At 56.9% G+C, this 25,540-nt stretch overlaps 6 protein-coding genes across 6 annotated transcripts; 2 read left to right on the forward strand and 4 right to left on the reverse strand.

Annotated features, from left to right (window-relative positions):
- Window positions 1-617: 617 nt before the first annotated feature.
- Window positions 618-1,316, reverse strand: BKCO1_7000181 (uncharacterized protein; the record flags this gene model as incomplete). Its single annotated transcript, XM_020278631.1, has 1 exon — window positions 618-1,316. One exon carries the CDS (start codon window positions 1,314-1,316, stop codon window positions 618-620), a length of 699 nt encoding a protein of 232 aa, XP_020133640.1.
- A 1,516-nt stretch (window positions 1,317-2,832) lies between these two features.
- On the reverse strand, window positions 2,833-3,398 carry BKCO1_7000182 (uncharacterized protein; the record flags this gene model as incomplete). Its single annotated transcript, XM_020278632.1, has 2 exons — window positions 2,833-2,869; window positions 2,986-3,398. 2 exons carry the CDS (start codon window positions 3,396-3,398, stop codon window positions 2,833-2,835), a joined length of 450 nt encoding a protein of 149 aa, XP_020133643.1.
- Window positions 3,399-4,878: 1,480 nt separating this feature from the next.
- Window positions 4,879-6,712, forward strand: BKCO1_7000183 (glycoside hydrolase family 12 protein; the record flags this gene model as incomplete). Its single annotated transcript, XM_020278633.1, has 3 exons — window positions 4,879-5,225; window positions 5,502-6,152; window positions 6,214-6,712. 3 exons carry the CDS (start codon window positions 4,879-4,881, stop codon window positions 6,710-6,712), a joined length of 1,497 nt encoding a protein of 498 aa, XP_020133642.1.
- Window positions 6,713-8,268: 1,556 nt separating this feature from the next.
- BKCO1_7000184 (uncharacterized protein) lies at window positions 8,269-9,289 on the reverse strand (the record flags this gene model as incomplete). Its single annotated transcript, XM_020278634.1, has 2 exons — window positions 8,269-8,751; window positions 8,834-9,289. 2 exons carry the CDS (start codon window positions 9,287-9,289, stop codon window positions 8,269-8,271), a joined length of 939 nt encoding a protein of 312 aa, XP_020133645.1.
- Window positions 9,290-10,209: 920 nt separating this feature from the next.
- Window positions 10,210-11,853, reverse strand: BKCO1_7000185 (uncharacterized protein; the record flags this gene model as incomplete). The annotated part of the gene is made up of 2 exons (XM_020278635.1): window positions 10,210-10,642; window positions 10,739-11,853. 2 exons carry the CDS (start codon window positions 11,851-11,853, stop codon window positions 10,210-10,212), a joined length of 1,548 nt encoding a protein of 515 aa, XP_020133644.1.
- Window positions 11,854-15,326: 3,473 nt separating this feature from the next.
- On the forward strand, window positions 15,327-17,347 carry BKCO1_7000186 (metallopeptidase; the record flags this gene model as incomplete). The annotated part of the gene is made up of 2 exons (XM_020278636.1): window positions 15,327-15,416; window positions 15,470-17,347. The coding sequence occupies 2 exons, from the start codon at window positions 15,327-15,329 to the stop codon at window positions 17,345-17,347; spliced, it is 1,968 nt and encodes a 655-aa protein (XP_020133647.1).
- Window positions 17,348-25,540: the final 8,193 nt, after the last annotated feature.

The following is a 25,540-nucleotide window of genomic DNA, read 5'->3' on the forward strand; positions in this document are numbered from 1 at the left end:
TACACAATGATATACATTTTCTGGAGTCCAATGATTGTATATTGGACGAAAGCGTTATACAACATTATATTGATGGTTCAATTAAGCTTTCCGGTTGGACAGATCCAATGGACTGGGTTGAAAAGCACTGACGCTAAGCTCTATACATGTACTAGTAGGTGACGCGCGTCACACTACCCCCATAAGGCGTCCGAAGCGGGTCCCCAAGGGTGTATACCGTTTCCTTTCATTTTCCCGTATAACTAAACAAGCAAAGAAACTACACCCGAGCGCCCTTTATCCGGAATCGAGAGAAATATTACCATGATACGTTGCCCCGAGAGTAACGAACAAAAGTCGTAAAAACCGCATGCTAATCACTCCCCTTTCTTCCAATCCGTCGCTTTTTCCAATGACTGCAGTCCAAGAGCAAGGAAAGATGGGTAAACCAAGGAAAACCAAGGGAAAATACAAACGATCATCCCATATCACGCCTGCCCTTCGCTCATATATCTTTCTTCTCATCCTCCCCTGCACATCGACGAGTAAAGACACAAGGCATCCCCATCCCCACCCCCATCACCACCACCCCAACCATTCCTCCCGCCCTCTCCTCCCCTCAACTCCCCTCAACTCCCTCAACCCCTCTCCCCATCCGCCGGTGTCGACGCCCCCTCCCCCGTCGACGGCGTCGGCGGTGGCGGCGCCGGCGGCCCCGACACCGACTGCTGCACCGACACCGGCCGCCGCATCACCCCCTTCATCCACCCGCTCCACCGCCCCGTCGACCCGGCCGCCCCTGGAGGAGCTTCTGCCGCCATCACACCAGCACCAGCACCAGGACTGCTGCCGCTGCCGCCGGAAGGCAGTTTGTAGTAATTGTGCTGCCCGCGCTTCGCGGCCGCCTCGCCGCCTTTGCGCAGCAGCATGGCGGCTATTGGGGGGCTGCGGGGGTGTGGGTGCGGGTGCGGCGAGTTGCTGGTGCTGGTGGTGCTGCTGCTGCTGCTAGTGGTGGTGGCGCTCGGCGGCGGCGGCGGCGGCGGCGGGAGCGGGACGGGGCTGGGGCGGTGGCTTGTGCTTGTGCTTGTGCTGGGGGACCGCGAGGAGGGGGTTGAGTTTTCGGTGGTGGGTGGTGGTGGTGTGGGCGGGGCGGGGAGGTGGCGGGGGTGGTGGCGGGGGTGGTGGTCGTCGTGGTCGTTGTCGTCGTCGACGACGGCGGGTGATTCCGTGTTGCTGCGGTGGGTGGGGCGGTGGTTGCGGCGGGATTGTAGTAGCTCTTGTAGGCGGAGCTGCTCGTCTGGGTGGAGCGTTATGGCGTCGGGGAGGGTGGTTGTCATTGTTCTTCTTTTTTTTTTTTTCTGTCTTTCTCTCTCGCGCTCGCTCTTGCGATGGTTTGGTGTAGTGTGGTGTGAGAAATGGGTGGGTGGTGTGGTTGGATTTTGAGGCCTCTCGTGCAAGAAGAGTGAGAGGGTGGATAGGATGGAGGTGATGGTGTGAAACTTGTATGAGATCTGCCTCGTCCTCGTTTCGTGTGTCGCGTTGGATGCGATTGAGAGGTCGACGTCTTTCTTTCTTTTCCTTCGAGGGTCGAGATGCTGTGGTGTATATTTTTTTCATATGGCAACAAAGAGGTGTGGGTAGGTAGGTAGTGTGAGTCCAGCTCGTCGATCCTCCCAGAAATGTAGGTGTGGCCGCAATTAATCAATCCAGGGTCCGTGGCGCAAGGCAGCAGCGCTTTCAAATCAATCGTATGTAATAATGCGGCTGGCTGGGCACCAAGCACTTCTGACCCATGCAGGCGGCTCCGACGGCAGGTAAGAAAAAAAAAATAACCAAGATCACTGTGCCGTCCTTCTTGTCCCGATAAGAAAGGGAAAAGGCCAGTGACGTCTGCTGCAGGGCTCACCCTACCCCACGCCACGCGAAGACCGGCGGCCGATCACGTCTACATATGCATGCGCGCAGTGGGCTCACCTTCCCGCGTCTGACCGTCCGACCGTCCGGCCATGCAGGCCGGTTCCGCGTTTCCGCCATGGCCACCCTTACTCTTCGCTCTAGATCTGAGAGCGAGAAAGCGAGCGATTGAGCGGTCCAGTTGGCTGACTCGCTGAGTGGGACGGACGGACGCGCTTGAGCAATTCATTGTTACGTTGGGCGCGACTCGGCACCATGGCTCCGAGCCTTTCCTTCTCCTCCCCCTTGCAAACGAAAGCGGGCGCGAACGGGACGGACGTGGCGCCTGGATGTGGAGGCAGGGAGGGGATCCGGGGGGCTTTCTCAATCTGTGGTAAAGGAAGGACCCCGTGACGTCACAGCGGGAACTGGGCGTGGGATGATATGGGGAGATGGGTGATAGGAAAAAGCAAGAATGGGGGTTGAGAGCAAAGGAGCAGCGAATGGGCCGGCGATGAGTGATTGCGCTCGGTCAGTGCACAGAAAAGAACATTTACATATTATTGTGCGAGGGGAAGATGGCGTCTGAGGCGTCGTCTCCTGCCCTACATGGTTCCGTGTGCGGGGGTGGAGGGACTTCTAGACAGGGCCGCCCGATTTCTCCGCGCCCAGCCGCATAGCCACAACCAACCCGGCCACTGGGTCGAGATTCGACGAGCCCTCTCCGCGCGCCAATGTGCGGAGATGCGGACCACAGGAGCGTCGCGCCGGTTCGTCCGGACTTGCGAGTCTCGTACAGGGTCATCAGAGAGCGGTACCTTTGCTCATGTCTTGCGCAAGATGCGCAACCAGAGGAGCAGATTGCTGTTTTGCATGATGACTGTAGCTTTGTCGAGTTCTCATCAATCGACAATTTGCCGTAACTTCATCAACCATCACACATCGACTCATCGTGTTCACTCAATAGCCCGCTCGCTGGAGACGTCCAAACGCGGATCTGCGCAGAGTAGTCAGCAATCAAACAGCGTGTAGAAAAATATGAAAAAAAAAAAGAATAGGAAACAACAACACGTCACGAAACGGGATTAATTTAATATAGAAACAAGGGCATACACAAAGCCCTGGCCGACAGCCTCGACCAGCGCTGCGGCGCCGTGCGGGCTCATGTCGAGCATCTGCCTCCGCCACCAGTCCCTGAACCCGCCCTTCTTCTCGTACTCGTACTGGATCGGGTTGTACCCGTCTTCCGCCTCTCGCCGTCGCCGCGCGCTGTCGGTCGAGCGGTGTGAAGTCGTCGACGGGCACGGCGAGGAGGCGCGCTTGCTGGAGGCGGAAGGGTATTTTGCGGCTGCGCGCGCTTCGCCCCGCGCACGGGCATCGGCGATGATGTGCTGGACGTCTTCTGAGGAGGCGGAGGTGTGGTGGCCGAATTGGTGATGTTGTTGTTGTTGTTGTCCATGTTTTGAGTCTGTGGCGCCGCCGATGGCGGCGGACTCGGGGTGGAGGTGGGTGCTATTTGTGCTCATAACTTTGGAGCGCTGCCGTGTTGTGCTTGTGGTGGATGTGTTGGACAGGCCAATAATGACAGGGGACCGTTGTTTGAATCCTGTTGGGCGCTGAAGAGACGGGGTCGTTGTGGATTGGGCTCGTTCACAATGCGCAATCCAATGGAGTGGTGTGAACGGTGAAAGTGTATATGGGTAGGACGTTAGTGCTCATGTAGACGTAGATAATATATGAGCTCGGCGCCGAAGCGCCATGTCACCGCAGAAGCGCTACAGTCCAACATGAAGGCACGGATAGATTACTGTGCCCACGGATGCCGCCCAGAGGCTGTGTCGGATCCTTCGACGACGGCGCTCCACATCACGGACAGACCGAACGAACACGGCGATGCCGGTCGTGCAGCGTCGGGTTGGAGATCTGCTCTGCGACGCAGCCTCACGTCACGTCGACCAAGCGATTGCAAGGCCGATACGATAGATGACCGTCTTCGTGGCGAATTCTTTCTAGAAGGGCGGGAGAAGGCAGGCTGCCCGTTGGCGTCGGCGATGGCCTGGGCGGTATGACGGAGGTAGACTAGCCTGAGCCCCGCCCCGAAGGAAGCGAGCAGGGCGCAGGGCTACCGCTGCTGCTGCTGATGCCGAAAATAGCCACGAGAATCATCATCGTAGCAGCCTCCCAACCGCGGCGGAGCAGCTCGGTCGTGCATTCGCTCTGGGAGCAAGAAGCGGAGAAGCGGGTGCGGGTGACCATTTGGACAGTCACGCGGTCGCATGCTGACGGGGCCCAGGGACGGCGGTCACGACCGAACGAAGAAGTCTCGCAGATTCATCAGCAGCAACGCAGGAACGCAGCAAGGCAGGGGCAGGCCCGCGCTTTGTAGGCAGTCCCAAGGTCGTGATGCGGCTAATGCGGGCTGCGATCAGCAGGCGCGCTGGATTCCTTGCCGCTCTTCCAGCCTGTCCACGCAATCGCCCCCAGCTGACACGCTCTCGGCACCGCTCTTCCGCTGCCCATGCCGGCTTTCCGGCCACATGCCTGGCCCTCGACGGATGTCGGCAGACGGCTGATAGAACAGCGCGTCATGAAGCCACCGCGGAGTCGGCCCGGACGCTGTCAGTCGCCGCGACTTCGCATCCAAACACCACGAGACGCCCGCGCTACGCCTGTCTGAATATCAGCGGCACGGCCCAGTGGCCTCGGGCCCCGCAGACGTTGGTGCGCGTGAAGACGGGCCCGGGCGGCGCGGGGGCAGCGCCAAGTCATGATGCTCGCGCGGCTCTGCTGTGCCGTCGTGGTCGAGTCTTATATATGCATGGCGCCAGCCCACCTTGACTGCGAGCCAAGCTTCGCAAAGACGTTTGCCGAGTCCATGAGCCATCTTCTCGACCGCTTCCGCTGCATCTGTACGTGAGCTGTCCCCCCGCCTGTCTTTGCGGACCATACCTGTTGATAGCGCACAAGCCCAGCCCACTGCCTCCCCGACCACCAACAGCCCGCGCCATGCCCGCCTCACTCACCAACATCGCCCGCGACTCCTCGCCGGCACCGCCGCCCAGGTACACGCCCCCGCCGCCGTCGTACGGGGCCACCGACACCGACCTCGAGGCCAATGTGGTCGTTGCGAAGCCAGACGTGAAGCTGTTGTCGTCGTCGCCGTCGTCGTCGTCGTCGCCCAAGAAGGTCGATGCCACGGCGGCCGAGGTGCGCATGGAGCCGGCGTGGATGGCGTGGCGGCGTGAGCGCATGCAGATTCTGGGGCCGGTGCAGCAGGACAAGCGCGTGCTGCTGTGGGCGTGGTCGCTGCTATGTATCTTCGCCATCGTGCTGGGCGTCGGGCTTGGGCTGGCGTACGGCAGGCAGACGGCCGCCGGCTCCGACTGATTCGGCGTTCCCGCGTTCCCGCATTGGGCGCTTCTTGAAACCGAGATTGCGATGGACGAAGACGCGCCCCGTTTCCAGCAGTTTTGGGCGGCGGGCAAGTCGCCAGACAGGGCGTGACTAGCTGGCGAGAAACACGCGGCGTGCGTCGACTGTGGCCGGGCCGCGCACGGGTGAAACGAGCAGCTAAGCGACGCCTCTTTGTGGGGAGTCAGGAGAATTGCGCCAGCATTCCCACCAGCCAGACCCGCCCGTCCCGACACTCCGACCGAGCCGGCCCGGGATCAGGGCGCTGCTCTGCCCGACCTCTCGAAACACCTACCCCTCAACCGCCTCCAAACGGAAAAGCTTGTCATCTACTTGCTGCACCCGTTCGGCACAGCGCCCTCTGCATCCGCCGCCTCGCCGGACAACACCCCCATCCAGCCCAGCCCGTGGCCCGCAAGCCCTATCCACTTACGTCAACCCTGGGGCTGCTTCCACTTCACTCTCGCCTACTCGTCTACCGCTTCCGGCACCACCCTCCCTAGTCTCCCTACTTTGCTGTTTAAATACCATGCCTGCCCCGCGCCCAGCTGTCCGTTCTCCACCAACCATCCTTCCTTCGCTTTCCTGTTTGATCCTGGCTACTTTCTTGCAATCACTTTCACCATGAAGTTCACCTCTGCCGCTCTCTGCGCTGGCGCAGCCGCTCTCGTCTCGGCCGTCCCGACCAAGACGCTCAACCGTCGCGCCGACTTCTGCGACCAGTGGGGCAGCGCCGTCACCGGCACCTACACCGTCTACAACAACCTCTGGGGCCAGGCCAACGCCGACTCGGGCTCCCAGTGCACCGGCGTCGACTCCCTGAGCGGCTCCACCCTTGCCTGGCACACCAGCTGGACCTGGACCGGCGGGTACGTTCCCACTCCCTACCCTCCACACTCTCGCTTCTTTCAGGACTGACCCCCCAAACAGCGCCGGCCAGGTCAAGTCCTACGCCAACGTCGTCCTCACCGACGTCGAGCAGAAGCAGCTCTCGGCCATCTCCTCGATCCCCTCGACCTGGCAGTGGTCGTACGAGGGCTCGGACCTCGTCGCCGACGTCGCCTACGACCTCTTCACCTCGTCGACCGCCGGCGGCGACGAGGAGTACGAGATCATGATCTGGCTCAGCGCCCTCGGCGGCGCCGGCCCCATCTCGTCGACCGGCTCGTCCATCGCCACCACCACCCTCGGCGGCGTCAGCTTCGACCTGTACTCGGGCCCCAACGGCCAGATGACCGTCTTCTCCTTCGTCGCCAGCAGCGACGCCAAGGACTTCAGCGCCGACCTCAAGGACTTCGTCGACTACCTCACCGCCAACCAGGGCCTGTCCACCTCCCAGTACATCAAGAGCATCGGCGCCGGCACCGAGCCCTTTTCCGGCACCGACGCCGTCTTCACCACCACCGCTTTCTCCGTCTCCATGTCGTAGATGCGACGGTCTTGATCGGGTCCTGCTGCGGGAGGAGGCGCGCCGCTTTTGCCGCGCTGCCTTGCGTGGGCTTCTTTTTCCTCTTTTTTGGTCTTAGCCACTTCGTTGTACAGAAAATAGTTTTATGTGAAAATTTATGAGTGTGGAAGATGCTTTTGCCGTGTGCCTATGACGTGCTGTGTTTGTGAGGTCGTTGGTGGTGATGCGCAATTTAATCTATTTTTATTGCGGGGAAATTGATCGTATATGATGCTTGATTTCGGATCAAGCCTTCTGGCGCGCGCTTGCGCGGCAGGTGGCGCTTGTGCGCGGTTGAACTACCAAATGGCTTGTGGAAAGAGGGGTGGACGGGTAGGTGGGTGTTGTGTGCGTCTGTGTTGGAGCATTTACAGAGGTCGTACACTTTATTGGAAGGCTTGAGGTCATGTGAGATTAGCATGATTTGCACTATAAACATTGAAGTCCACATAGGATTTTCGTACAACAAGATCGGCGCTACTAGCTGACCACAATTCCAGATCATAAGCAACCCAGCCATGCTCTGCCAGACCTACAGAATCCAGAATCTTTCTCCAAAGCCTCTTGGAAGTGGCTTGGTATATGGAACACTCGGATACCCAAGGGTATGGATTCGTGGAAGTGGGCCCTTTTCGAGAAACGGAAATTCGCAGACGTTCTTCGGGGATTCCAAGAAAAGAACGGCAAGCTCAAGGAGAGACTGCCGCTCTATTTGGCTTTCCAGGCGCACTCATCGATACCGATCCAGAATTCGAGCCCGTTGACAGATCCAAGAAACGAACATGCCGAACATTTTGGCATTGCAAGACACGCTCGTCTCCGAGAACTCTCGAGTAGTTCTCGCAATGAGAGTTTGAGTATTTTCCTGAATAACGAACGCCTGGAGGCTGTACAGAGTGAGAAAACAACTGTTTCTTTGTTCTCCGTCATCAAAGGAAAGAGCTTAAAAACCAGGCTGGGCCTTCCCCAGCTCTTCTTGGTAGCCGAATAAATAGCGAAGAGTATTACTATTGGTGCCGCCAGCATCCATCCGGAAGATCTTCATCGAAGCTGCGAAGCAACGATTGGGGCATCACATGGGGCCTGGGTATGTGAGCGCAGTGTTGACATGTCTGACTGGGAAGTTCAACAATCTCACTTCACGCGCGGACTTTCCGATGATGTTTCATGAGGACGTGGTTGATCAGAGGTTGGGTATCACTGGCATCTCGGCGTGAAAAAGGACTTCACTCCGCCATTACCCGCGCTGGTTCCCTCCAGGCGGAAACCAGGGGTGACTCATTTGCTTGCCAAGTACGGGTGGCCAAGGATCAACTGCAACGAATCGTGTGGTTCCATGTTTGAGTTGCTATTGACTTGTACACCTCGCATTACCCGCCGACATGTTTTTTCCCTCATGATGTTTGATGATTGGCCACCATGTTGCCAGATGAGCTGACCTGGCCTCTTGTGATCATGTGCCGAACCAACTTGAATAGAAATGAATGATCAGCAGTCAGTCCATCGCAACCGGTGGCGGTAATTGCTCGGATACGTCGTCAGTTGATACTTGATAGCCCGGTCGCTCTCCCCCAGGTGTCCAAGTGCGAGTCAGAGCCGGACGATACGATCTTGTTCAGCCGCTGATATACCGCCAGGATCTGGTCCTTTCCGTGCACCATCGTCTCCTCCAAGTACGCGCGGTGGTGCTCGATCGACTTGTCCAGCCTCCTGGACACCACGTCCGGCCCCGTGCTCATCTCACTATTCGGACCGACAATGATTCCCATGCTCACAATATCCTGCACCATACCCACATGCAAGTTATTCTCGCCTATGCAGATCCACGCGCCCCTATCAGGCATCGGCGGTTCTTCCAGCCTCCGGGCCTGATCGACGGGTACACAGATGGAGTCGAGATTCTTGAAGACGAACACAGGGAGGACGGGTGTGTCGACGTCCTGACGGTTGACGGCGTCGGTAGCCGACATCTTTCGGACGCGTTCGAGGGGCTTGACGGTGAGGAACTCATCACGCGTGTCCTGGCTCGCGCATGGGCGTCAGTGCAAGTCTCAAGACATGTCCCAGGTGGATTGCGTCGCATCTTGGCGGGGGGTGCTTCACCTCTGTCCATTCGTATGACGCGACCCAGAGAAGGTCTGCAATGGGGTGGATAGATTGCATTTTCCAAGCAGGATACCTGAGGAATAACATCTTCCCCTGGCCGAGGGCGGACGTTGAGGCAAGTTCGTTGATGGCGAAGATGATACGGCTGGCGGCGCGGATGTGATTTGGGTTGCCTTGTTTAACAATGTAGTCTCTGAGCTGGGTGTGCAGATCGCCCTCGGTTGAGGGGCTGTAGAAGCGATGGGATGCTGGAAGGTCCCAGAAAATCGGAAGTTTGGCGTCATCATCCGATGGTTCCGACACCTTGGATGGTTCACGATCATGGAAAATTGGAGGGTTGGCGTCATGATCGGATGGTTCCGACGCCCCGGATGGTTCGCTATCATAGTTAATTAGAGAGTCGGCGTCATAATCGGATGGTTCCGACGCCCTGGATGCAGCCAGACTGGTCATTTGGTAGAATGTTTTTCGATAGAGACAGGGCATTGGCCACGGGGAGTAGATAATGATGGTTGTATTAACGTCGGCCACGGGAAGTAGATGATGATGGTTGTATTAACGTCGGCCACGGGAAGTAGATGATGATGATTGTGTCAACGCCTACCGTGTAAGAAGCCACAGGAAGTAAAGTTTCCGCGGTGGGCGAATTGGGAAGCCACGGGGGTGGATATTGGGTCACGCCTTCCTCGATCACATCCCTCAACGCGTGATCAGCTGCGTCACCAACGCGCCAGGCTTGTCCTGCTTCTTTCCTCCTCATCCACTTTACCTTGAACCTCTGCGCCCACACACCGGCATTTCTCACGCCATCATGGCTCTCTTCACGAACGCCAGTCTGTACCGCCTATGATGACATCACTAGACCAAAACCGGGGAGTGAATTAAAAATTATCAGGACGCTCCGAGGACAAAGAAAAGCAAGCACGAAAATCACAGCTCGGTCCGGAAACGACAGGCTTCATCCGCGAAAACTCCAAGAGGATACCTATGGAAATCCATCACAAACCTTCTGTATCGTCCCCCTCTCCCCCAGGCAAACCACTTGACCATATCAATGCACCACCGTTGGCGCAATAAACGCCGTGGACAGCCTCCTCAAAAACCCGCCATTGACGCTCAACCCCACCAAGCCGTTCTCGTCCCCACTCAACATCATCCCCGTCATCTGGGCGTCCTCCGACAACGGATCATCCTGTCCTCTGTAGCATTTGTGCGACAAAGCCGACATCAGCAGCTGTAAACGTCTCGCACCGCGGCAAAACAAAGGACTATCAACCCTCACTATTGCTTACATTTGGTGCAAGACGACCTTACCATCGAAACGCAAGAGAGGAGCACTTGAGAGATGGCAGAGGAAAAGGAGAGGGCGAACCTTACATGGAGAACAGCATATCGTCAAACACCGGGCGCGTGTTGTCCTGCACGTTCGCGCTGCGCGGGCGCGTCGTCGTCGTCGTCGTCGTCGTCTTACCGCTACCGCCACCGACGCCGTTACTGGTATTCGACGTGACGCTGCTGGTGGTCGTTGAGCCGGGTGAGCCGACGATGTCTTCGGTGTTGTTGTTGTTGCTGCTGCTGTTGTTGGTATTGGAGGAGGAGGTGGTGGTGGCTGTAGGGGCGGAGAAGTTGCGCTGCGCGGTCTGTTGTCTGCCGGCGGAGGAGGGTCCGCCGGAGGTCTGTTGCTGCTGGTGAGAGGCATTGTTGCTGTTGGCGCTGCTGCCGGTGTGGGATGAGAAGTGCGCGGTCGGCGGCGGCGCTGTTGGAGGTGGGGGCATGTCTTCGCCGACGGAGAAGTTGCTGTTGTTGCTGTTTGGGTGTTAGTGTGGAGATCAAACAGTGTATGGGGGATGGTAAGGGAGAGGAGGCAGTGATGGAGGACTAGAGAGAGGAGCAGAGACCCACCCGTTGAACGAAGTGTCGAAGGGGTTGGTGTTGAGCATGGCGGCCGCAGGCGTGGGTGGGATGGTCGGCATCAGCTCCATCGGACCTCTACTATGCTTCAACGCGCTGGACCTCCAGCCGACACCGCGCAGCGGCGGGCCGGTCTGGACGGAACCGTGCTGCAGCGGTACCACAGGAGGCATGGTGTTGGAAACCGACATGACGGACTGGCGGCGGGACGGCGCGGCCGAATTCATGCCGGATGTCATGGCAGTGCTCATGCGGCGGAGCATGGAGCGAACGGTGCCTTCGGTGGCGTCTGAGCGGTGCTGCTGGGCTTCGGGCGCCTCGCAGGGGGCCATGAGGTTGAAGATTCCCTTGATGGCGCCGATGGATGCGCCCACCGCACTCTGAACCACGCTCCACGCATTCTCCAGCCGGATGAAGTCGTCCAGGCACGCCTCAATGGCGTCGACCTGCGCCAGGCACACCTCCATCGCGTCTGCCACGAAGGTTGTCCCCCAGATCCACACGTTGGCCGCCTCCTCCTGGCAGTTGACCGGCTGTGCGTTGATCATGGTGATGGCCGAGTTGATCATCTTGTCGATTGCCTTCTCCGCCTTCTCCTTCTGTTGTGCTGCATCGACATAGTAGATGGCACGGCGGTCATCGTAGCTGCCAGCCTGCTCGCGCACTCCAGTCTTGACGCTCTCGTAGACGTTTTTGAATGCATCCTCATGCACGTAGGCCATGACCGAGTTGTAGTTGTCGAGAGACGCCAGGACCTGGTCAGCAGCATCTCCGATGACAGCGTTGAGGGCAGCAAGGTGGTCTGTCCCTTCAAGGAGGCGGTGGGCCTGAAGCGTCTTGAAGAAGGTAAAGTCTCCAGTGCGGCTGGCAGCATGGAGGTTGTGCCTGATGAGGGCCACACGCTGAGTCCAGTGCAGCTTCTTTTCGGGAAGCATGTTTGGTAAGTCCTGGAAAATCGCAAAGGGATCCGGGGATGGGTTGCTTCTTGGAGGATGGAAGAGATCAGGAGATATGAGAGTCGGACCAGGCTCGTGGAAGAGCCCAGATTTATGGGCGAAATGCTCGATCGGTGTCAGCCAGCTGCTATCAACGGCAACATTAGCCATCGGTGTATCCAACATGCAGAAAACGCTGCTAGTGCTCTCAGTGGCGGGGCAATCAGTATGTTTGCGACGGGCTCTTCGCTGCTATCTCGGTGCTTGCTCCTTAGAAATCGTCAAGGCTTGGTCGAGAATCTGGGGCCCAGGCAGGCTTGCTGAGATCTAGATGGCTCTGGTAGACTACACGGGATGTTTATATGGTCTAGAATATAGTCTTGGCCGCTTTCTGCGTCACGTGTGACAACACTTGGCATCACTCTGTGCTCTGGCCATCATCCGAGCTTCTAGAGTGAATCAGCCCTACCAAGGAACCCTTGTTCGTCAGGGTTCAATGTATCAGACATCCTGAGGGCCAGACTTTCGTTCCCAGAACGATACTGATCAAAGACTCCGCAATAAATCTCAATCAGGTAATATCATGCCGCATCTTCCATCGATTTCTACTGCTGCCTATGAGGTGAATTTCTGCTCAATACTGTGGGTATGAGTCACTTCGTACTTGGAGGCTATTCATTGTGCGCGGTCTGGCCGCCAAGGGTCCGCATGGCAAAAGACCGTCACGTGGAACAAGCGTGAAGAGTTTCGCCGTTTGAAACGTAACATGTCTTTGGGGATGCGTAGACCTGGTTGATTATGTTATTTATCCCAAGATATCCGAGTGGTCATGTCGAGGCTGTTTTTCTTTGTCGAATCCGCTCGCAGTCGGTCGAGAAGAGTCTGAACGAGGTGTTTGAGACATCTTCGTGAGGTCAAAGGGGAACAGATAAAGATTACAACTCTTCACCATCATCGTCTCTCCCGTCGATCTCCTGCTGTCTGACCACGGCTGGCATGGACTTCTCTGCGGTCTGCATGATTATCTTGTCCGCCGTAACGGGTCGATTGGTGCATCACCTGAGCACGATATGAAAGCCAACTTGTGAATAATTCCGTCCACTGAGGGGATAGTAAGTCATCAAGTTTAATCTGAACGGAGCTGTGTCCTGAACGGTGACTACATGATGGTCGACGGCTTAGACTCCCATCCCCGCATACCGGCAGTTGCACCTGCTCTATGGATGTTTGCAGAGGAGCAAGCCTACCAAGGTCTTGTGTGTGTGGCAAGTATTGCTACGTAATAGCCCATGAAAGTCGGCAGCATGGCACAAATGCAATACCCACGTGCTTGTACTCTTAGATATGTGCTACCCATCACTAACTGATCTGCTTGTACATGAGACGCCAAGCGAGTCTTGAAGAAGCACCGACAAGGGAAGTGCATCGACCTATGGAAGAAATGATTTCGGGGGCCTTGGAAAGAGCTTGTACTAATCTGCACTGAGTGGGGTGCGTATCCACATTTACCAACCGGTCAAAAACGCCAATTCGAAAGCCAAGGAACTATATTTCCTTCAAACATGCTCGTTTTCTACTAGTTGACTTCCGTATCTTCATACGCTTTATTCTCGTTGCATGTTGCTCTGTCTTAATCAGTCCATGGCCACCTGCTTACTGAACATCGCTTTCATAGTCACGGATACGTGTAAATGAGTGGGTGCAGTTGGAGCTAGATCACTGCTCAATCATAGGGTCTGGTGGAATCGTCTCAGACTATCGATTACGAGATAGATGTTCAGTTTTGTACTAAGCAAATTTCAGGAAGGCTGCTATTTTGGCTCATCTGGTGGATCGTGGTGGATCTGGGCCAGCACTGCACATTGAGTTGATTAATGAAGGCTTCCAAAGAGGCAATTCCTTCCCGACCTTGTCGCGGCTGCCTACTGCTGTCGTTTTGCCAGCGCATTATAGATCCAAGCAAGCACTGGGTCCAAAGAGCCTTTGAAGACATCAGCAGAGGTTCTGGGTCGGACACACGGGCATATTAAGGTCGCTCGTAGATGGCCAAAGCAGTCCCAGCCCCCATCAAGGCCATCGAGCTTGTGCGAACCCATCACTTAAACTAACAAGAGTGCTTTCTTCATCACGATCGCAGCATCAGAGCTTCAATTAGCTAACCTGGGCATCCTGCTTCGGCATGTGGAGGTAATTTTTGCTACAAACCCCTCGAAGGGCTTGACTTTGAGCATTTTTCAAGAGCTCACTGGTATCCCGTGTCCGTACAGCTGCCTGAAGTGGAATGAACGATGGTACGGATACTTTGACAGGGAATGTTCATTGGGTATGATCGTCAGCCACGTAATATCGGCTGATTGCAGTCGCAATAGAAGATATCAAGAGTATATATGGACTCTTACGCGGCAATATACTTCGGACGGTATACCGGCGCCACCATGGCCCAGAGTATCAACCCCTTGACGCCGCTGGCGCTGGGTACCGTCGTTCATTGGTGCATCAAAGGATCCGGTGTGCAACTCGATGCCAAAGGCTGACGTGTTATTCGAATATATGCCTCGGGGCTTGTTACTCTGTTCGGCAACTCCTTCTATGATTCTGGACTTGACTGGTCAGCTTGCGCATGGCAGGCCTTCCTCGCAGCATCAGTACTCACAAGCGAGTCTGGTTACATTCCTTTTCCAAAATGCGAATTCTACATTCTGTCCGGAGATTGCAGCGAGAAAAGTTTCAATTGTAAGATATAAATTATCCATGCGATTCTTACGTTCACAATCACTGAGAGAGATACTCGAGCAATCGAGTAGACTTACAACTTCCGTTGTGGTCTAGGGGCTAGGATTTGCCGCTCTCAGATACAGAGCACACCTCGCTATCAAGCGCCGGCAAGGCCCGGGTTCGATTCCCGGCGACGGAATATCAGTTTTTTTTTTTTTTTGCTCTTTCTCGCTTTGCGATGTCAAGTCGTGTAGTTTCTTTTTGTCCTGGAGCGGGTTGGGTGATCCGACGGTGCAGGGGAAGGAAAGGTCGGTGTTGAGCGTGGGGGCAGAGATCCGTTGAGCGAGCATTGAGCTAGAGCCAAAGAAGCCGAGAAGGGCGCGAGGCGCGACGTTTTGCGTGTTGCATGAGGTGCTGGAGCTGCTGGAAGGGATCATGCGCGGATCTGCGCGGTGAGATAAGAGACAGCGAAAGAGAGTTGTGATTGAGCGGTGCCTGATCTGAAGCGAGACGCGTCGGGGAGCTTGGGGAGCTTGCGGCTCTGCGCAGGCCGGCGGGGAAGTTGCGCAGGGGTCGGCGCGTGCGGGCGAGAGCTGTCAGTGCAGCCCGCGTGCACCGCAGCTGTCCACCGGTACACCCACCTCTGACACCTCGTAGCGCTGCAGAAGCCGTCCTTCTCTCATCGCACCTGCCTCACAAGTACCTCCTCCCGAAGACCCGCGAAAGCGCCTGTCCGGGCGTCCACTCTCAAGCTGGCGGGCTTACGACAATCTAGGCTCCTGCTCCTCAGCTTCATCCTCTTCGTCACCATATCTCTCATCTTGGCTTCCTCACGCGCGGGGTATCGGCTACAAGCGGTACTCGGCTCCCTGCGCCCCTCCTCCTTCACCTTTGGCTACCAGCAATCGCGCCCTTTGACCAACGTCACCATGGCTCCCTCCCAATACCAGAAGCCGCCCCAGGCCCCGCCGCAGTTCACCCACACCCCGGACACTGTCCTCGAGGAGACCAAGAGGCTGGTATGCTTCGCCTGTCGCCCATGCGCACCCGCTCGATGCTGACTCTCCTCCAGATCGCCAGGTCCCGCAACGTCCAGGATGAGATCGTCAAGAACATCACCCCGGAGAAGGCTTCCTTCGCCAGCGTCTTGCTCCCAGTCGCCCACGATGACAACAAGATGGGCATCGAGGCCCACATACTCGGCTTCTACTCGGCTGTGTCCACGAACAAGGCCCTGCGCGACGCCTCCAACGACGCCGAGTCGCTGATGGACAAGTTCAGCATTGAGATGAGCATGCGCGAGGACTACTTCAACCTCGTCGATGCCGCTCTCAAGAAGAAGGAGTCGCTCGACCCGGAGTCTCAGCGCCTGCTTGAAAAGAACCACAAGAGCTACATCCGGAACGGCTTGGGCATCCCGGCCGGCCCTAAGCGCGACCGCTTCAAGGACATCAAGGACCGTCTGAGCGAGATCAGCATTGCCTTCCAGAAGAACCTCAACGAGGAGAACGGCGGCTTGTGGTTTACCAAGGAAGAGCTGGACGGCACGCCCGAGGACGTCATCAACAACTTGGAGAAGGGCACGGGCGAGAACGAGGGCAAGGTCCGCCTGACGTTCAAGTACCCCGATCTCTTCCCCACTCTCAAGTACGCCACCAACGCCGACGTGCGCAAGAAGGTTTTCGTCGAGAATGAGAACAAGTGCAACGACAACGTCGCCCTCTTCCGCGAGGCCATTGTCCTGCGTGACGAGGCTGCCCGTCTGCTGGGTTACAGCAACCACGCCGAGTTCCGCATCGAGGACAAGATGGCCAAGACCCCCAAGACCGTCAACGACTTCCTGGGCGACTTGCGCGAGCGTCTTGCTCCCGGTGGATTGAAGGAGATCAACAAGCTTCTGGACTTGAAGAAGAGCGATGTCGAGGGGCGTGGCGACAAGTTCGATGACCACTACTACCTGTGGGACCACCGTTACTACGACCGCCTCATGCTCGAGAAGGACTACCAGCTTGACCAGAACAAGATCGCCGAGTACTTCCCGCTCGGACCTACCATTCGCGGCATGCTGCAGATCTTCGAGGAGCTGTTCGGCCTGGTCTTCGTTGAGATTACCGGTGAAGACCGCAGCAAAATCTCCGAGACCGGCAAGGGCTCTGACATCGTCTGGCACGAGGATGTCCAGGTCTTCAGCGTTTGGGATGATGAAGGCGAGGGTGCCGGCTTTGTCGGCTACCTGTACCTTGATCTCTTCCCTCGCGAGGGCAAGTATGGCCACGCTGCCAACTTCAACCTGCAGCCTGGATACATCCAGGAGGATGGCAAGAGGAGGTACCCGGCCACCGCTCTCGTGTGCAACTTCTCCAAGCCGACGCCTAAGAAACCCTCGCTGCTGAAGCACGAGGAGGTCGTGACTTTGTTCCACGAGCTGGGTCACGGCATCCACGATCTGGTTTCTCGCACGACTTACTCGCAGTTCCATGGCACCAGCACCGTCCGTGACTTTGTGGAGGCACCTTCCCAGATGCTCGAAAACTGGTGCTGGACGCCGTCGCAGCTCAAGTCGCTCTCTCACCACTACTCGTACCTCTCGGCTGAATACAAGGCGGCGTACGAGGAGTCTTCGCAGGGTGCGGCCAAACCGGAGGAGCGCATTCCGGACTCGCTGATCGAAAGCCTGATCGGTACCAAGCACGTGAACGATGCTCTCTTCAACCTGCGCCAGCTCCATTTCGGCATCTTCGACATGACGGTGCACACTCCGAAATCACACGCGGAGGTCGAAGCCCTGCCAATCAGCGAGACTTACAACAAGCTGCGCAAGGAGATCTCCAAGATCGACGGTCCGGAGGTCTTGTCCTCAAGCGACAAGTGGGCCTGGGGCAACGGACAAGCGACCTTCGGCCACCTGATTGGCGGCTACGATGCCGGATACTATGGATATTTGAGGTGAGTTATTTTGGAACTTCGATCCACGTCTTTTGCTTGTCATCCCCCACCTTCCGTCTTCTGCGCATATATCTTTTTCCATATACCCCCTCGCCTGTCGTTTGGTTTGCGGTTTTTTTCTTTGTTCTCTTCACCATTTTTTCCATGTGCATGGCCTGCCTGATTTTCCCGGACAATGACGGCCTGCGGGGTCATGGAACTGCAAGAGCTCGGGGATGGGATATCTCAGCAGAGATGCGCGTATTCTTACGTCAAACGCTGGCCGGTCGGATTAAATCCGATCGGATCGTGGATCAGGCGCGCAGCAGGCGAAAGCTCGAGCACGCGCGTCGACGTGGAAAGAGGAGAAGGACAGGCAGTGATGACCGTTGAGGAGGTCTTGGCGTCGAGGCTGGCGGCCGAATTGTCCGGCTGCCCGCTTGTGATTGGCCGGGAGCTTGCTCCGGGAACCCTCCTATTCACCCAGTGCCCTTCGTCCGCACCTCGCTTCTTTGGCGCCTCCGCTTCGGTGGGTCCGCCGAAACAGCCGTGGCATCGAAAATCTCGAGTTTCCATACCCATGGGCGTATGACGGCATGCATACGGCAACCATCCTGCCCTGGCAACCCCGGTCCTTTAACCGAGCAGATGGGCCGATAGAAGCCCCCTTCTCTGACCTCACTGGTACGAGAGATCAACCGTCTCCTACAATCACCTGTCGTCCCGATCATCCACCCGTAGCGCTTCCGGTTGCATTGGGCCGGCGTGGAAGCCCACTCGTTCTCTACTTTTGCCGAATCGGGACAATCACCATGCGGACCGGAACTGGGGCCACCACAATGAGGCTGCGACAATCCTTTACACATCATGTGCCCCAGTTACGTAGCCGCCCATCATCTTCCCCGTCAGCGGTCGCCGCCAGAAAAGGCCCGCAACAGCAACAGCCTTCAACGTTAAAGGCGAATCCGTGTGACGTATGGCGTATGGCTTGCCCATTCGACAAAGTCGCCATCACTGAAGCTAGGGTGTCCTTCGGCGACACTAAATCAAGAGGCGCCGGAGGCTGCGACACACACCAGTCTCGGCAGTAGTGTGCATCAAGCCGCATCACGTTGCGCGTGATTTGTCGAGCCACGGTTATATGCTTCTTTGTCCCTCAAGTGGGAATGCCTGCGGAAGTCAGTCCTTCGCGTGGTACAATTTGTACCGGTCAGGCAATGTACCACCTACAACCTGGAAGAAAATTCCTCGGTGTGCATCCTGGACGGAGCATTCTTTGCATGCCGTCGTCGCCGCTGCATCACAACTTGGATTGTTGTTCACTTCAATGTCTCTGCTGCTTTCGGTTTTCATTTCTTTACTACTTGTAATTGTCATCATCTCTCTTCACGCTAGCACTCTACCCGCCTCTTTTTTTGGTAAAAAGAAACGAGCCACGCTGACATCCAATTTCTCTCAACAACAGCTCCCAAGTATACTCGGCGGACATGTTCTACACGGTATTCAAGAAGGACCCGATGAACGGTAAGGAGGGCAGGCGGTACCGTCACACGGTGCTTGAGCGCGGTGGCAGCCAAGAGGAGATGCAGACGCTCGAGGACTTCCTCGGCAGGAAGCCGAGCACTGAAGCTTTTTACAAGGAGCTGGGCCTGGCGTAAAGGAAAGAAGAAGAAAAAGTCAATCTCGTTTGCAATCGCATCGACTAGGTTTGGCTAGGCTAGGCTTCTTGAATGATGAGGGCTCTGGGGTTGCTAGGTTGTATGCATATGCTGGGGCGTGGTGAAGCAAGTATGATTTTGCATGGTGGGTGCTTGTAAATGTAGAAGTAAGAGAGCAGAAGGATAAAAAAAAAGAAAATATGAGTTATAAAAAGCGAAACCATAAGATCGATTTGGCTATTGATATCCCGCCTGGAAGGCTGTAACTAACAACCCTCTGGGTGGAGTTAGCTCTTATGCTTCGTGAGAGGAGCGGATCAAGCAACGTGATGACAAGACTATATGATGTGCTTTTGCGAGTTTGATTCATGCAACAGCATCCATCTTTGATTTGGGTCTCAAGCTCTACCCGTATCTCCGTCTTCGCAACGAATACGGTAGCTTAAAAAAAAAAAAGAGGCCGCCACGTGTTTTGCTAGTCTGTGGTTCAATTACTCATTGTCCTCTACCTCGGCCGTGACGACGTGTGTAGGTGGTGGGGGAACGGAGGAGCCAAGTGGATCATGAATCGATACATGGAAGGTCCAAGCGTAGTGGTGGATCGACGCGGGTTGCTTAGAGGTCGGTAGATAGACTCTTCTCCTTGCCATGACTCGAGGTTCTGCTCTTTTACCTACACAGTAGTCCCTTTGGGGGAAAGAGTAACGCGATTGGTCGCACAAAGAGCGTGTCCCTCGCTGGTTTGTGTCACAGTTGCTCATGACAGTGTCCTGCACATCAGCGTTTCTGCAGGGAGCAGGGAAAAACAAAAAGGACGAAGAAGAAGCCGCGTGCCAGTCCTCCGGTGTCCTGCACAGTTTTTTTCGACCTGGAGGAGAGTTCCGCACAGGCCTGCCTACCTGCCACCCCTTACACGTGCCTTTTTTTCTTTCCTTTTCCCCTCGCTCGCGAAACTGCGCCAGGCAGACAAGACGCACAGAAAACGACCCTAGCAACGGCTAGGAAAAGCAACAAAAGCAGTCAGGGCCTAAGAAGGAACAATCGCGATGGGACTGACGTGTTCGTTCCTTTGAATGTTTAGTGAACAATGCCCCAAGATCGAGAAAAGGTACAGGACGCCATGCAAGATGGCATGGATGGGGATCGGGATGCATTGTACGTGAGTACGTAGCGCCCACCGCCAGAGCACCTCATCCGTGCTGCCCAACGCGCGTGAGACCTTGGCATGCAACTGACGGGGACTTTATAGAGAAAACAAGATTTTTTTGGGCAGAAGGAAGATTTGTCACAACCACAACCCTGCGCAAGGGACCGGACTGAGGCTGAGCACTCCTCCGCTTCGATTCAGCTTCGTACATGACAAGCCACGATTGGACGACCGCACGCCGCAGATGCGCGGCAAAGCTGCTCGCCGGTGTGCAGATCAACGAAGGAAGAGTGTGCCACCGATGGGTAGGGGAACCAGCTGCCGGTCTACTGATGCAATGCACGCACAACGCCATTAGTATCCCTTTCGTTTCGCCTGAGCATTTTCGGAGCCCGCGGAGAAGAGCGGACCGCTTCATCTTTCTACCTTACCAGCTATGGCGTTCGGGCATCAAACGACGCTTGGCTTAATCTCTAACTTGGATGTCTTTGCTTTTTTTTTTTCTTTCTTTCTGTCGGTTGAGAGGTCCCCGGTTAGAGCCGTTCGGCTGGACGCACCCTGGTAGGGCGTGGTTGGGCTCGCTTTCCAGCGCAAGAAATGCCACGCGTACTCGTATGGATGGTGATTTTGATGAGCAAATATGATAACAGATAGAGATATGGAGTGATTAAGCAGGCTTCAGCCGAGCAGGGAGACGAAGGCGTGGCGTTTGCGCGGATTCTAGATGGGCTGGCTAATCAGATGTTGGATTCGCACCAACCAGGAGCAGTTGTCAACATCGAACGCCGTTGTTTCTCTCTCTCTCTCTGGGCATCAACCAAGCCATTGGCCGGGCTGGCTGACATGGAGCAGCAAGATGAGTTCAAGTAAGATTTTGCTCCTGGAATCCACAAGTGACGTGCGTGAGTCAAAAGGGGATCAGCTGGGTGCGGAGCGGCCATGCAGCGTCATGTGAGGGATCATGCCGAAGCAGACGCACATGCGGGGATCGGGAAAGCGAATATGCAAGAGCATGGCTGGATGGGCGCAGACGCAACGATAGGGGAGTAAGCACCGAGATCTCTTTCCCAGGGCCCCTCCAACGGGCGCGAACTTTATTCTTTCGCTACCCCTCGCAGCCCAAGCATTCGGATGGTCGATACATCGGGCAACGTGTCGATGATGAAGCCGGGCGCAATCAATCGTGTACGACTGAGACTACGGCATGCAGTGCCTTGGGGCCGTGCACCGTATTGCCGTAGAAACAATGCCCATCGTGGTGTCACCATAACCCGCGCCGTTCGATCTTCCTCCTTCCCCATATTCCATCCATGGTACAGCATCCTGGGACGTGACTCAATACGGGCCCATCTGACTTCATGCGATGCGTGCATATGTGTGTGCTGTCCTCATCCCCCCAGTCAGCCCAACCCCTAGGATCTCTTCCCGCGCTTCTCCAGACTCGTCCTGCCAATCCCATCGCGGTGCAGAACACGCTCATCCACGGGAAATCCGGTATCCGGTATCCCGTGTTTCCGTTCAATCTGTCATCTTCCCTGCTCCCGCCCAAAATCTTTCCTGAGCGATTTGAAAAATTAAAAGAAAAAAAAAAACCAATGCAAATCCTGTCTACCCCGCACACACGAATCCACACCCAACGCCCGACGTACCCCCGTTGCTCAAGAAGGAGCCGCAGCGAGAATTGCCATGTAGGCCAAGTACGGAAGCATAGGTAAAGTGACCCGAGCCCTCTCTTCAGCCTCCGTCATCGAGCCTCGGGCAAGCCTCCTCACCCCTAATTAATTTGGGCGGTCAACGAGATCGAGATAACGCCTACCTATTCTGGTGCCATGCTTACGGAAAAGCCGTCGTACCAGTCCACTTCTGGGTCAAATGGTAAGCGAATTGTGAAAGGAAAAAGAGACCACCTACACATGCAATCGCGACATGCCTAGCAAGACGGCTGTTGACCACTCCTCGGAACACCCGGAGTCGCTCCCGTTGCAAACGCAAGTCGCTCTCTCTAGACGGACCATTTCGCCGCTGCTCCCGCGATAATCCCCATACTAATCATGTCTTGCTGCCCAAGGGCATCACAGCCCATGTGGAGAAGCGCCTTTTTCGTTTCTATTCTCCAGTATTTGACCACGTGCTTCGTGTCGCTTTGAGATGCTAAGGCAGGAAAGCTAAGCTCCAATCAGTATGCCGTGCGCAACAGCGGCGTGTGCTGTGTGCTAATAAGCACACGAATCTAGAGACTGCCGGCGCTTATCAGTGTGCAATTGAAAGACGACTGAGGGGTCGCAACTGAAGGAGGAAAAAAAAAAGACGCTCAACGAATCCCAGTACGATTACACAATCAGCATCCTATCGCTTCGGCTTACCCAATCCAGACTTAGCAACCATCTGGTTTGACTAAGCCGCCCTGCTTGAACGATGGCCCGGGCCTTTTTCAACGCCAGGATTCTAGGTGGCTTCAAGTGTGGCGTACGTCTTTAAACCACGCGGTTCTCGATTTCCCCCAAATTTCCTGCTGGTTCATGGCGATCACCGAACCGTGGGAGAAGGCCTAAGCATAGTCCGACTGTGCTTCATTGGCCCAGCGCAGCGCTGTTCAATCAGGCGTCCATCCATAACATCATCCATTGAAAGCACAGGCCAAGGGCGTGAGCGGCCACTCCGATGGCATATCCAGCACGGTGAAGGCGCTGCTCCGGAGCTGAAGAACGCCGCGAAATCCGGTGCGTCTGTTGTGGAGCTTGGGTAGGAAAAACCTGGGTGGGACACACATGTGGACTCGTAGGCGAAATAAGAAAGGGGCGCCCAGCGGACTACGCGTAAGAGGTGCCTGACAAGGAAATCGGGAAGGAAGAGAAAGAGACTCGAGAGCCACGGGTGCGTGTACTCCGCCCCTCAACACTCTGTGATTTCCTTTTAGAGCAAGGGTATGCTTCCTGCGTGGCTTGCGGCTGAACGACGGGCGATGTCATAATGACTGCACCCTGCATGATCTTCCGGGCGCTACATTTTTCGATGGCATTGTAGCCTCATCCACCCAGTAGCGCAAACGTCAAAGAGATGGCGTGCAGAAAACCAGGGTGCGCAAGCTGAGACGCACATACCACGCTCCTCTGGCGCGCTTCTACCGGTTAAGTCCGAGACTCGTGCGCATGGGAGCTTCCGTGGTGTGGTCCGTACTACGTGGAGCGATTGCACGCAGTGGACAGAGGGCGGCTGGCATATTCCTTCTTTTCAGCGCTCGGTGGTTGTGGTGCCATCTCCGCAGGACTGAGGATATGCATGGTCGTTCATACGTACCCGTTACCCATGGCACTGGAATCCTGAGCTAAATGCTGCAGCTCATCTAATAAGCTTATCCCGGAGCGGAAACAAGTCGAGAGGTAGGGCTTAGATCTTGCGCCAAAGCCAGCCAAAAAGAATGCAGGAAAGGAAAAAGGAAGTAGCACCGGAACAGACCCGTCCACACGGCGAAATCCCGCGTTCTAGAGACCGATCCTCGGGTTCTAGTCCTGCAGCCGCGCGGACCGTTGAGATCAGAGGCCCGTAAAGAAGCAGCGTCCGACAGGGCGTTGGTTGATCTAGAATGAATCTAGCTGCTTCGCGAAACATTCTTCGCGGCACAGGTCCCCCAAGTGGCGGTCAGTGTGGCGGGGGTGGTTCGCGGTACACGAGAGGCGGTTTTTGAGATGCTCGCAATGTGTGCAGCAAGGAGGGGTGGGAGCACAGCAGCACAAGCGCGCGTGTAGAGCGGATAGAGTCATCTCAGTTGGCGCGGTGCAGGTGAAATGCGTTGAAAGTGCAGAATGCGACTGCTCAGTCTCAGCGCTTCAGCAGGCGGCACACATGTTGTTTGGGCGAAGAGTGAAGCAGCAATGGTCGACGCCAGGCGCTGATTGGACGGGGCGGCGGCTGCAGGGCGTCCGGGGCAGCGGTGGTGTCTGGGTGCGTTGGTGTGTGCGACAATGGGTGGGTTGTGATGCAATATCTTCAGGAGGCCGTGCACGGACCGGGGCAGGCAGATTCCCTGTCGCTGGCACGTCTGGGCGTGCAGCGGGAGATGGAGAGTGGAGACGGCTGGGAGTGTAGGTACGGAGTAGCGGCGCGGGATTCGGAGGAAGCAGCCATGGGCAACGGCGCGTGCGCGAATGGCGTGAGGTGCAGGCGGGCTGGACGTGTCGCGACCGAAGTGGAAAGGGCGCGGTTGCCTTGCTGCGTGGTGGAGGGAGGAGGCGCAACTTGGGCCCTGGGGTCGCACGGCAGTTGCAGTCTTCAGGACCGGCCACGGTGGGGCGTGTAAGCTTAGCCATTAGCAGCGCCGAGAGCCGGGGCGGCGGGGAGAGAGCATGCTCTCCGCGCGTGGCTCGCAGCCGACGCAGTGTGGCAGCGTGTGGCAGCGTGTGGCAGCGTGTGGCAGCGTGTGGCCGATCATCAGCGGCGCGCCGGGATCCGCGCGGCGGCGGGAATAAGGCGGACAAGGCGGACACCTCAGCGCGCCGGCCGCGGAATCGCTGGGCGGGCGGGCGGCGCTGGCTGCTGGCTAGCGGTGCCGCGGTGCGTGGTGCGTGGTGCTGCGAAGAAAGGCTCCGCAGGGGGCGCGCACGTCGGCGAAAATAGCATCTGCGAGGATGAGAATGCCATCATGCGGCGTTGACGGCTGGTGTCGCGCACCTTGGCGGGCCCTGTTCGCCCAGTGGCAGCGTGCGCTCCCCCCGGCCGCGCTCGGCCAGGCGCACGCATGCAGACGTCAACTGTCTCGCCAACGACAGCCGCCGGGCGCGCCTCCGTGCCCATCGCAGCGCTCGCCCTACCTCCGCGCGACGCGGTGCGGTCCGCCATGGCGCACGTCGCCACGCGAGAGCCTCATCAGGGGAACATGGGCGGTGCAGAGATTTTCGAGCGGGCGCGTGCCGGCCGTTCGGCGTGGGTGCCAGTGGAGCCCGGCTGGGCGCGGTAGTTGACACCCGTCGCTAGCGGCCAAGCGCGGGGAGACTGCCCGCGCCCGATCGAGATACTGCCTGCCCTTCACAGCTCCCGTGCGATGCGATGCCACCGAAATGCGACAGCCTTCCTCCGCCGGCCTGCAGCAGCCGGCCTACCTGCCTGTGGCTGCCAGGGCTGGATGCCGCCGCAGGGGCTGCCGCGTTGCCCTCCGCCCAAGCCTCGACAAACGCTTCTCCCGTGCCCGTGCCGAGAGATGCACTGGTTGGCCGTGAGAAACCTCCGCCGGCCCAGCGCCCGCCATCATCGCTCCCCAGGTCTGCTCTTGCTCGCTCGCCTCGGCCCGTCCGCAGCCGCCTACATATATAATGACTTTTGCCTCGGCCGCCAGGCCAGGTCCCGCCTCTCGGGGCCATCTCGCTTTGAAACGTCACGTGAAATCCGCGGAGATTCCTCCTCTCCCCCGACCTTTCGT

Source organism: Diplodia corticola, assembly GCF_001883845.1.
Source record: "Diplodia corticola strain CBS 112549 chromosome Unknown scaffold7, whole genome shotgun sequence".
NCBI classification, from domain to species: Eukaryota; Fungi; Ascomycota; class Dothideomycetes; order Botryosphaeriales; family Botryosphaeriaceae; genus Diplodia; species Diplodia corticola.